The 12,078-nt window shown below is 53.2% G+C and overlaps 1 protein-coding gene across 6 annotated transcripts in view; it reads right to left on the reverse strand.

Moving 5' to 3' along the window:
• Positions 1-1,801: 1,801 nt before the first annotated feature.
• Positions 1,802-12,078, reverse strand: part of Arhgap22 (Rho GTPase activating protein 22) — a 157,783-nt gene continuing 147,506 nt past the window's right edge. For 3 of the 6 annotated variants that reach the window (XM_026779908.1, XM_026779909.1, XM_026779910.1), the window contains 5 exons: positions 9,735-9,867; positions 8,939-9,012; positions 7,821-7,942; positions 4,710-5,589; positions 1,802-2,519 (listed from right to left, as the gene is read on the reverse strand). In XM_026779908.1, coding sequence (XP_026635709.1) covers positions 2,291-2,519; positions 4,710-5,589; positions 7,821-7,942; positions 8,939-9,012; positions 9,735-9,867 — 1,438 coding nt within the window. In that variant the 3' untranslated portion in view covers positions 1,802-2,290. Of the gene's footprint in view, positions 2,520-4,709; positions 5,590-7,820; positions 7,943-8,938; positions 9,013-9,734; positions 9,868-12,078 lie in introns of those variants that run through there. The other 3 variants (XM_026779911.1, XM_026779912.1, XR_003377069.1) reach the window with 2 other exon arrangements.

Genomic DNA, 12,078 nt, shown 5'->3' on the forward strand with positions numbered 1-12,078 from the left:
GTAAGCCACAGCCTCGTGACAATACACAGATTAATAGAAATGGGTTAAATTAAGTGCTAGCCAATAAGAAGCTAAAGCTAATAGACCAAGCAGTGATTTAATTAATACAGTTTCTGCATGGTTATTTCAGGGCTGAGCAGCTGGGAATAAATAAGCGGCCTCCTACTACATGTCATTATAGAGAACTTCACCAGATTTAAAGAAAACTCATTCCTCATCTGCTCATGTTCATAACTCATTGTTTGACTTAATATTAAGTGAAGCTATTCTAGTATGAGTACGGCAGGAATCTTGAGGCTCGGAACAGTTTGTATAAATATAAACTAAAGGGTAGGGAAGGGAAAGATGAGAGGTTCCGGGACAAAGACCCATCATGGATGAGTCTCAGGTGCTCAGTGCTTCACACTCAGATGTGTAGGCAGGTGGGGAGTGTGCATCACACAGGCAGAAGACTGACAGCTGCAGTCCATTGGTTTCCCATAAAGGTTGTAGGTGCCTAGATTCGTCTTGCCAGCAGGTGGCAGCCTTGGCTTGCTAACTGTCAACCCTGTCCGGGGCTGGCAGGCAGCCGGCCTTAACTGTGGTCAGACAGCCTTTCCTCTTGAGACTTTGATCCCAGAAGTTCTTTTGGTGAGCTGGTGGCATTTTTTGCTTGAGGCAACTCAGCAGAATTCTACAGCTGTGGTGAGGGAACACAGCAGGGTCAGGGGAATGCCCTGGTGGTTGCACCTCACTTCCCTGAGGCTCAGTTTCCCCTCTCACGGAGAGAGAGGTCCAGTCTCTCTAGTCTCATGTGGGAAGTTCTGAGGAATGAGTCGCTTTAGCCTTTCCTCTCTGAGCACAGGGAGGGTGGTGGTGAACGCTTGGCAAGAAATGCAGGCTGGTTGTGGCAGCGTGCCATAGCATAAATTAACATCCCAGGGACTCTCTGACCCCCGACCTCTTGGCAGGCATCCTAGTTGTAGAAATCTCCAGTCACCTTCCTAAGGACATTAAGAGGTCAGACGTCAGTCAGCCTTACCACTGGGGTGGGAGCATATGGCCTTGTGTTGGTAGCCAGTGCTACCCAGTAGCACTGTGACCCTGGCCATTCTACTGGCCAAGTGTTGTCAGACATGGTACCTGAGACATTAGGGGCTTAAGGACTTTTCCACGTAGTAATCAGAAACCTGGCTACTTTAATGACCTCTTTAGTCCCCACCGCCACCCCAATCATCCTAGGTTACTGCTTAAGAGGGAAACAAAGCCGCACACAGTGACTCTGAGAAGGAGCAGGGGCAATGCTGCTGCCTGTAAGGCCTCCCCACAGCCAGGCCTGCAGGTCAGTTTATATTGTCTGCTTGACTGGATTTAGAAACAGGAGAGAGACCCATGGGCCAGTGGATATATTGTGGCCAGCTGTCTCGGGCTCTGGTTGCTCCAGGTAGACCAGCTCTTGTGCCACACCAGCCAAGAGCCTTCCTAGATGGTTAGGTATTTTAATGTGGCAACCAAAATGCGTCTGAGCTGCCTGTAAGCTGGGGTGGGCAGGGGACACATGAAGTCTGAGGATGTCTAAAGTAATGAGTAGACATGGAAATTATGTAACTCTTCTCACTCCCAGATCTGGAAGGCGGGCCAGGCCCAGTATAGAGTAGGAGACACCCTGAGGACCCATGAGCTCTGCTCTCCTGCAGGCCCAGGCCTCTGGAGCTGAGCTGGGCCCCTGCAGAGAAGAGCATGCTACTGAGGGCATCCCAGAAGCCCCTGCAGGGCAAGGAGGAGTCACAGAGGCTGTGAGGTGGGATAGCTGAGGGGGTGGCTATGGCTTCCCCAACCACAGTTCTGGGACCCTAAGAAAGCTTCCCCCTGGGAATGCACAACCTTTCTAGAATTACTTGATCAACTCCACCGGCATAGACATGAAGAATGAGGCTGGTGACAGGTGCTATGTTTTCAGAGCACATTTAATAAAGACTGAGGTTCTTGGCGGTGGCCCTGCTCTTAGGTGCCATCCTTTTGGGTGGCTATTGGGAACTTTTCCTGGATGAGAGGCTAATGCTGATCTTGGCACTGTCCCCTCTGACACCTGCTGGGACCCATAGGTTTGAAGAAGCATCCAGATCCTGCCTGGACTATTTGGGGTCCTGACAGCCCCTGTGGGGCATCAGGCTCTTTCTATCTGGCGCTTGGGGTCAGATGGCCCTGCTGGTGGCCTGGCCCAAACTTGAAGCTTCTGGCTTCTCTGCAGCCTGTGGCCAGCCCCTGAGGGAGAGTGAGCAGACATATACAGACATATACTCTGCTCCTTTCACTCTGGGGCTCTGGCCCCTTTGGTCCCGACAGTCAAGCTTCCTAGGGTGGCAAAGAACTCCTCCATCTCCTTCTGCAGCAGCTGGTTCCTGCGCTCTGCATCCTCACGGGCCCGCTCTGAGTTCCGGAGCTTTATCTCCAGCATGGCGTACTTCTTCTTCTCCTGGTCCAGCTCCTCTTCCAGCCGAGACATCTGCTTCCGCAAGTCAGCACTGCCCTCCTCGATGCTTAAAAATCAAGAAGAGGGAGTTTCAGACTCCAGATACTGGAGCTCTGTCACAGCAGGAATGGCCCTGGGTCTCACCAAGGCAGGGAGGACAGAGGCCTGCGGGGAGGGATCTCACAGCCCGTGGGGGCTCCCTACAGGGAGGCTTCCTTGGATTTGGGACCCAGAAAAGCCACCCTAAGGATTCCTGTCTTAGCACTGAGCACTAGATTAGCCTTTTGTCCCTCCAGTCCTGTCAACTGTCCTGGTGAGGGATCCCTGCCACTGGCAAGGGGAGCAGAGGTCCCTGACCTTACTTCATGTGCTCATACCCACAGCTCCTGCTGCTGTCTACACAGTGCTCCAGAGGAACAGAAATCCAGAGGACATTCCTGTCTGCCCTTCATGTCCTCCTTGGGGGTTCACCTCCCATGACCACCCTGTAAGTCTAGCCATGCCAGAGCCTACACAGCAGTCTGAGCTCCACGGCATTGAAAAGACAGATGACAATGGACCTAGCATCCTCTGAAATGCAGAGGTGACCCCCCCATCCTCCCCAGAGCACTGTCACCACATAGGGACAACATGCATGCAGCACTGACCACAGTGAGTCCACCCCCTCTGCCCCCAGACACAATGCTTAGAGAAAAGTGACCTCCCATTACCATAGCAACAGGCAATGCCATCAGAAAGGGGCCTCATGGAGGATGGCACTGCGTTCTCGCTTGCCTTCTGTCCCCTGTCCCCAGTCCTTGTTTTTTTTTTTTTTGTTGTTGTTGTTTGTTTGTTTTGTTTTTTGTTTTTTCAAGACAGGATTTTCTGTGGCTTTGGAGCCTATCCTGGAACTTGCTCTTGTAGACCAGGCTGGCCTCGAACTCACAGAGATCTGCCTGCCTCTGCCTCCCGAGTTCCCCAGCCCTTCTTTGCTACCCTCTCCTTGCTTGGGCCTCCCCTCTCTGTCTATGTTATGCTACAGTGACCTTGTCAAGCCCTTCTACTAAGCTCCTGGCCTGTTCACGAGCATCTCTAACTGAACAGTCCAACACGCAGCTCCTGACAGCTTCCTCAAGACAAGCCCTGTCCTTTCTAGTTCTGCCCAAGAAGCACCTGCTTATGGCTCCTCCCTTCAACTCTAAAACCTTTCTGCCAGTTGAGCTGTCCCCACCCATCAGTGAGCAAGGCGCATTCAATCCATCGTCAGAACACGCGCCAAAGACTCCTGTTTCTCCCATCTCCCCTACTGACCCTGTGGCCCATGTCACTCCCAAGGGCCTGAACTCCTACGGTCTCTTCATTGATTCCTACTGGACCTCCAGTAAGCCTTCTTATCTGAGGAGCCAAAGTCCTTGAGACAGACAGTCCATCAACTTTTTCACACACTGCCCTCTGAATAAGACCAAGCATCACCCTGGTTAAAGGCCCTGCCTTATGACCCTGCTCAAGGCTGGCACAGCTCCAAGGTGTGCTCCCCTAACCCCACCCCAAGCCTCCTATCCTCTCCTGAGGAGGGTCCCCTTCCATTCCCAGTGTGATTGTCCTTTATCCACTTCCAAGCATGCCGTGTGTTTCTAATGAACCTTGTGCATGGCTTCATCCTGACACCCCAAAACATGAGTAAGGCAGAGAATTCTGGGGAGTTTAAGACACAGCTGTGCCCCCAGCATCCACAGCAGCATCCATATTTTCACAAACAAAAGATTCTCTTAGGGACATACTGGAACAGGAGAGACTGGGTTTCGGGAAGAAGAATGGGGCTCCATGTATGCCAATAGAGGCATATTTCCAGAAGCCTAATGGATGGGACATGGTACAATGTCCTCTCCCTTCCTGTGCTAAGGTCCACCCTCATTCTAAACTCCTTCCAAGCGGTCCAAGCCACTCTGTCAGGGCCTCCACCATGCCCCCCAATTCTTCCCAAAGAGGGGCCTGTATTGGTAAGGAACAGAGATATCGAGGCTTGCAACAAGCACCGGGAGCAGGCTGGTTTGCACACTGGCAGTGTGGCCATCTCCAGTGATACATTCAAGGCCCTGTTCTTACTCACTGCATCCTGGAGCAGCCGCCTGGTTCCTGATGCCCTCGGCAGGCATCTGTGGAGCCTGACCCACCAGCCCTGAACATTCTAGGGTGTTTTTCCAAGGCAGGCAACCTGGAGGCTGGCTGCTCTGAGCCCCGCCCCTTGCAGCTTTGTTATCATAAGCTCGGCCCTTACCTTTTCAGGCTCCTCTCGTACTCAGTCTTCTGTTGACTCAGCTCTGCCCTGAGCTCAGCTACCTGGCCCTGGAGAGCCCGACAGCGGCGGACATGAGCCTGTGTGGGGCTGCCTGGGTCATTGGGCTCACTGCTGCCACTGCCCACACATGTCTCCTCCAGGCTGTGGCCCAGGTCTGGTGACCTGTGGCCCTCACTGCTGCTGGGGAGGGGAGAGGGCTCAAGAGCCCACTCAGTGTGTAAGGAGCTACAGGCAGAAGAGTCGCTGGCCCGACAGGCTGTGCAACTGCTGACAGACGCCTCTCGGGAGGATGAGGCTGCAGACCATGCCATGCTGGCCATGCTGGCAGTGCTAGGAAAGTGGCTGGATGGGGGCACATTGTCATAGGTGGAGAGTCTCTGTGATGAGCCCGTATCCTTGAGCCGGTCCCCTGATGAAGCCCGACGGTGGCCACGTAGAGAAGATAGCCCGTTTATGAGCCAGTTCCCACCAGAGATGATGGGTACCTCTAAGGAGGAACTGCCCCCCTTTGGGCTCTCCGACCGTGACCCTTGCCGAAAGGAGGATTTCCAGCCAGGCAAAGTGTGCATCCTCTTCCCAGGGCTGGTGGCTGCAGGACCAGTCTGGCTGCCAAGGCGTGGGGGAGAAGTTCTAGAGAGTACTGCTGCAGCTGGCCCATCCAGAGATGAGGTCCTGTGTGTGGGCAAGCCAGGGCTTCCAGGCTCACCCTGGTGGTCCTGGGGGACCTCCTCAGAGCCCCACTCTACTGTGCCCTGGACAGTACCACGGGGCGAGGCAGGTTCTTCCAGGGAGGTGGCGGCAAAGAGCTGTCCATGTTTGCGGATGAGGACAGTCATCAGATGCTGAACCAAGGAAGTGCCTATGAGAAAGAGCCAGGAAAGGTTGGCAGGGTCAGCTACGGCTCAGACACAGGATGCCCGTTCCTGCAGGGCACCTTCACCTGGGTCTGAGAGATGACTGTCACACCAGCCAGAACCAGGCACAGACAGGTCTGTGCCCACAAATCCCCTGAGCATGGAGGAAGCATAGCACTGCGCACCTAGGAGGAGGGAGATGCCATGCAGACATGATGCTCATCGAGGTCACAGGATGATGGAACTGGAAATAAGAACCTAGCAGGTTCTCAGAGCACATCAACAACTCAGTTTCTCCTGTGCTATTGCTGCTGCTGGCTGTGCCTTAATGAAGACCCTCTGAGGATACAGGGCTCTGGAACAGGGTTCTCTTTCTCTTTCTCTCTCACGCACACGCACACACACATGCACACACATGCATGAGTATACATCCTTTTAAAAAATTACTTATTTGGGGACTGGGAAGATGGTTCAGCAGTTAAGAACACTTTTCATTCTTGCAGAGGACCTGGTTCAATTCCCAGCATCCAGAGAGTGGCTCACAACCATTTATAACTCGAGTTCCTACAGATCCAATGCCTCTTTCTGACCTCAGCAGGCACCAGACATGCGCATGGCACACAGACATACATGCAGACCAAACACTGATACACATAAAAAATGCAATAAATAAATTTTTTAAAAGTACTTATTTCGGGCTGGAGAGATGGCTCAGAGGTTAAGAGCATTGCCTGTCCTGAGTTCAATTCCCAGCAACCACATGGTGGCTCACAACCATCTATAATTGGGTCTGGTGCCCTCTTCTGGCCTGCAGGCATACACACAGACAGAATATTGTATACATAATAAATAAAAAAATAATAATAAAAAGTACTTATTTCATGTATGTGAGTATTTTGCCTACATGTATTTATGTGCAGCACACATGTGCCTAGTGCCTGTGGAGATCAGAACAGAAAGTCAGATCCTCTGGAACCAGAGTTACAAAGTGTTGCGAGTTGCCACGCGGATACTAGCAACCAAACCTGAGTCATCTGCCAGAGCAGCAAACGTACTCAACCACAGAGCCATGGCTCAGGCCCTGATAAAGTCTTCTTAATGTGTATGGAGATATGCATACACATAAATGCACATATGCACAGTGTTGGCCACCCAACCTCTCCATCATCCCTGAGATGCCGGGCTCCCAATCTGAGGGTACAGCTCCCATGTGGTGGTATGTGGCTCAGCAGTAAAGATAGGGTCATCCAAAGGTCAACAGTGTCTGCTCTACAGCCGTGCTCCCTCCAGCAGAGTTGGGAAGAGAGACCATGGCCTAGGTGGACTTCCCATGGAAACCTAGTGGTCCAGGAGAAATCACAGAAGACTTCTCAGCCAGAAAACTCAGCCCTCCCAGACTGGGCTATGGGGCTGCTGCTGGCATCCAAGTTTGGGCCCATGTCCTCAGGTCTAAACCAGGACTTTAGGAGTGTCCTCACCAACCAGATGTGAACAACCCAGGCAGCAAGGTCCTTACACTGGCTCTGTTGGGGACAGGCTTCCCAAAGGCTTGTGCACACAGGCTCTCGTTTCCACACTGGCCTCTCTCTACGAGGGCCCTCTGCAAGCTCAGCTGACTGGCCCTGCTGAGTTATCGCACCTCACATGGCCTCTGTTTCATCATCTGGGACTTAAGGACTATAATCACACACAGGCCAGTGTGAGGACTTCCTGAACGGCACAGATGAGCTGCAAAGCGGAGACTGACTGTTTCCTTATTCACCTCTTCCTCGCTTCCTTTTTCTGAGACCATTTCTCATGCTGTCCAGACTGACCTCAAATTCCTGGACTTATGTGATTCTCCCGCCTTAGCCTCACTATGTTGCTCTTTTAAAACATCATTTTATTATTACTTATCACAAGAGAAAAATTCCCTGGTGCTTGCACAGGTTTATCCTCCTGGAACCTAAGACGATCACTTCACTGTGGCACTAAGGCAGAACATATTTGTGTGGGTTCAAGGAGAAGGACTCCTGATTCCCAGCTGCTCCGTCCTCTCTATCCACTGGTCATTTTCATTGTTTCCAATAACCGGTTGCTACCAGCCACAGAGGGAAGGAGGGTATGTCCCTAAAGATGGAGACAGGACATTTAAGCTATTGTCCCTCTGGCAATAAGCTGTGTTAAGCATGTGCTGGTGACTAACACGAGCCCAAATCTCCCAGCTTTGGGCACCACCAAGCCACCTCCCTTTTACCTTCCATGATGGTTACTGGATCCTCTATCTGTGGCCGAAGGATGTTAGGGCCAAAGACTGTTGCCAAGTTCTGGACACTCATCTTGTTGACATCTGAGTGGGCCTGCACTTCATCCAGAAACCTGCAAAAGAGAAAAATGCCATTAGTGAAGCAGCAAATTCCGAACTCCAGTCTACCGTGAGCTCTGAGCCCCACATGGCCATGGCCACCATACCACACCCCACCAAGCCCAGCCCACACCGACTTCACCTCTTCCACCCTGCACCACCACCACCCACCACACTCCAAGCTGCACCCCGCAGACATACCCACCATACCATACTGCTGATGCCCACCCCATACCAGTCAGCCACCCGCATTACTACCTGCTCCATCAATCCACATACCACACCTTACATACCTATGCTTCATGCTCCTGCATCTGTCACAGCTATGAACAGCCAAACCCTAGCCATATCCACACAAAACCCGCCCCATCCACACCCACTCAGCTACCTGATACCCAACCACTCACTATGCTATCATGCTACCTTCAATACGCAGGCATATCCCATAGCCACCCAACCCTCAAGTTCACATAGTCACACCCTCTAGCCACGCCCTCTACTCCAACCCCACCACATGGCCGCCTTTGTGCCCTCAGGCCCCCTTCCATCTCCACACTCAGCCAAGCCTCTCAGGCTTTCTATGGCTACTGGGTACAGTCAGCTGCACCTGTATGTGATCAAGGAAGACCGCTCCTGAGATCTAAGACTATCCTGAGAAACAAAGGCCAAGGAACAAGATATGGCCATCCTTAGTGTAGAAGGCAAATGCGCCATAAGCTCGGACCCCGCCTGGCACTGGGTGAGTGTCATCCCAGCAGACCCCTGTCAGCATCCAGCATGTGGGGAAGGAAAGTGAGAGGTACCCAGAAAGGCAGGGGGCAGGGTCCTTCTGAAATGACTCACGACCGACCACCTCCTGCAGCTATGTGTTCTTCTGCACTTCTTGCCATCCCACCCTTGCTGAGGCAGCGTTGAGGGGGTGAACAGACCCTCTGTACAGTTTTGTCTCTCCAGGGATGGAGGGAATGAATGCAGAGCCAGAGGAGGCCTGCCCCAAACAGGCCGCTTACCTGCAGATGTATCTGAGCAGGTTGTAGTTGGCCTGAGGAAGGTTGCTCACTTGTTTAGCTAACTCCAGAGTCCCCTTGTGAAGAAAGAGAACAGAGAATTTCAGACACCAGCACTATGGCCTTCCCTAACTGGAGAAAGGCAGGACGGGAGGAGGGAGGGATGCATGGCCAGTTCCCAGCTGACCTCCTCTGTCCCTCCGAAGTGTGGCTGTGACCTCTTGAGGAGACTGATTTTATTTCTGGGAGCTAGAGTGAGGGGTGGCCTTTGCAAGGCCACAGAGGAATGTCTCGGCTCACTTATCAGCGCACAAATATTTGCCAGATAACAACTCTCACCCAGGCACAGTCATGGAGAAGGCAAACAGTCTGTCCGCTGCAGCAGCCCAGAGCTGCAGATGGCTCCAGCAAGGCCAGGAGGGCAGAGTGTGGAGGGGAGGGGACGGAGGCCTGTCCTGGCGGCTATCTCAGAAAACAGGTAACAGGCTCCTCGAGAGCCTGGGAGTCTCAGCAGGGTGTGAGAGACCATGGGGAAGCAGAAGTGTGCGCTGTGCGGTGGCTAGAACTGGGTACGCTGTGTTAAGAGGGGTCTGCCTTCCACCCCACCCCTCTTCTACTCATGCACTAACTATCAGAGGAGAACCGGAGTCCTACCCAGACTCCACAGCTGAGGGCCCTCCTTGCCCCGCACAGCAGCCTTGCAGTCAGGACCCATGTGCCATTGACAAATCTTGACTCCACAAGCCTGCTGCCCCCTTCCCCAAGCCCACCCCCAGGATGTGTCCCGGGAGGCACTGACCTCCCCCTCGTCCTTGGTGAGCAGCTGGGCGCAGCTGAGGAAGTCCTCATACCTGGCGAAAGGGATGACGGGCTCTGGGAGCTCCCGAAGGTAGAGCTTCAGCAGGGAGGCCACTGTGTGCACGTCTGTGGTGCTGGGGTGAAAAGGGGGACATGAGTGAGAACGCGACCCCAGGAAGCTGCAGGACTAACACGTACGCTATGACCTCCCATGAGACCAAGACAGTACCCGGTCTCAGGTCGAGGTGTGTGCATATAGCCAGCTGCAGACCCAGGCTGCCTGCAAGCACAGAAGGCAGGACCCTTGCACGGGGGCGAGGGTGACAGAGAGACCGGAAGTTTCAACTTGGATCTACTCACCAGCCTCACATCACTGGCTCAAATCCAGTCTAGTGTCTAAGGGGTGAAGAGAATTCGGTTTTGTGTTCACAGTGTGGGACTTGGCAGATGTTCTGCTGCAGAAGCCACAGCGCATGGCTGGTCCTCTCACAACAGCTGCTCAAGGTAGAAGGAATCACCTGTGACCCGGATCAGCTTACAGGAAGCTCTCATGGGGTACAGCAAAGTCTTTGCTTGAGCTTGTTTAGTTCCTGGGATGAACCCTGGCTGAATTGGGGAGTCTATATCAGAGGGAACCCACCAGGGCTGACCTTCCTGCAGAGAGCAGCACCCAGCACTGGCTGGACAGGTGACAGGTCAGGTCCCTGCCTCTGGTCTCAATGCCTTGCTCCATCTCTAGGGCCATGGATGGCCACAACTGGACTTAGTCTCCACTATGGGCTCAGAGATGCCTAGGCTAAAGTGTATGTGTGTGCCAGGGCCGGGGTATTCAAGGGTATTCCCAGTTCAGGCTCACTCTCCCTTTTCCTATCTGCCTTGACTCTGTGGGACAGTTCTGGCCACAGTTGGCACCCCTTCCAAGGTGGCACTTCAAGCTACACCTGGGCCAGCAGATCTTGGCTGCCTAATAAGGTGACATTTGGCCATGTACCATGCTGGCATCCTAAAGCCCTGGGTCCTTTTGGCAGACATTTGATATTATGGCCTCCATATGACCACACATTCCCAAGATCCACACATGTGGGCTTCTTCTTCCTGACCTCCCTCCACAAGCCAAGCTGCTGATGCTCACTGCCCACTGCCCACTACCTCTTCCTAGGTCACAGCCTGGAGGAAGGGCCTTGTCATTCTGCCCAAGCTGAGATGCAGGTCTACAGAACTGAATTCAGGGATGGGTACCAAACTGGGCCCGGCTGGCACCATGCATTAAAACAGGAGGCATGACAAGATGATGACACCAGAGGGTGGGTTAGGCCCGAAGGCTTGGTACCTTGCCAGGAAACCCCAGGGAGTTTGAATATGGCAGTGCGAGGTCTGACTTCTTTCCAGTGTCTAACACTGCAGCAGGGTGTCTGACCCCGGGAAGTTTCTAAAAGCCCCTGCCCCCAGGTCCTACCAAGACCGTGATTGCTGGAAGCAGTCTCTAACCTTGAGGCCTACAGGAGAGACAAGAACTGTCTGGCAGAGATGGAGAATAAGCCACAAGCTTCTACAAGCTGTGGACAGGCATTTAAAGGCTCCAGGTAAAGGGACTCCAATGCCCCGTGGTTAGTCCTGAGGGCCACAGGTAAGGGAAGAACTGTCACAGCTCTGGCTATGGCCATGGTTCTGGGAAGAAACTGGATGGATGAGTGTTACACTCTGTAGGACCAGAAAAGCCCAGGGCTGTGAGCACTGCAGGGCTGGTTTGTCCTGAGATAGAAGGATCCTTGTCTGAGGGAAGATGTCAGAAAAGGCAGCTTTATGGATGCCTGGTTTGTTTGGTTTCATGGCTTGATACAAGAGCTCTATGCAAAACAGATCTGTACTGAGTGGGATGCTGGCAGAGAGAAGCGAGCCCACACAACCCCACGGAGTGGCAAGCCCCACTCCCCCACTCTCAGGCCCAGGGAAGTGGACGTAGTTTCCACGTAGTAGCCATGGGAAAGTCCCAGTGATGAGCACAGATCCAAGGCGGGCAGAAGCAATTGTCTTCTGACTGCGATGGAACTCAGCTGCTAGGTACCATACCACTGTGGAAGCTTGGGCTGGGTCACTAAGAAGAGGCAGAGCTAAGAGGCACACTGCAGGAAGCCTGGACTCCAAGATGCAGCTGTGTCTAAGCCATGCTGGCCTGGCAGCCAGCTGAGGCCTTCTTCCCTCTACCAGGGTCAGGGAAGAGCTTCGAACACTACCACATGGCAGACAACCTCAAGAAGACCAGGGGACCAGAGTGACTCTGTGCACTGGCAGTCCGTCCTCTGAGCAGACTGGCTAAACATGCATGAGTCATAGGGGCAGCCGAC

This window comes from Microtus ochrogaster, chromosome 6 (genome assembly GCF_000317375.1).
Source record: "Microtus ochrogaster isolate Prairie Vole_2 chromosome 6, MicOch1.0, whole genome shotgun sequence".
Classification (NCBI taxonomy): domain Eukaryota; kingdom Metazoa; phylum Chordata; class Mammalia; order Rodentia; family Cricetidae; genus Microtus; species Microtus ochrogaster.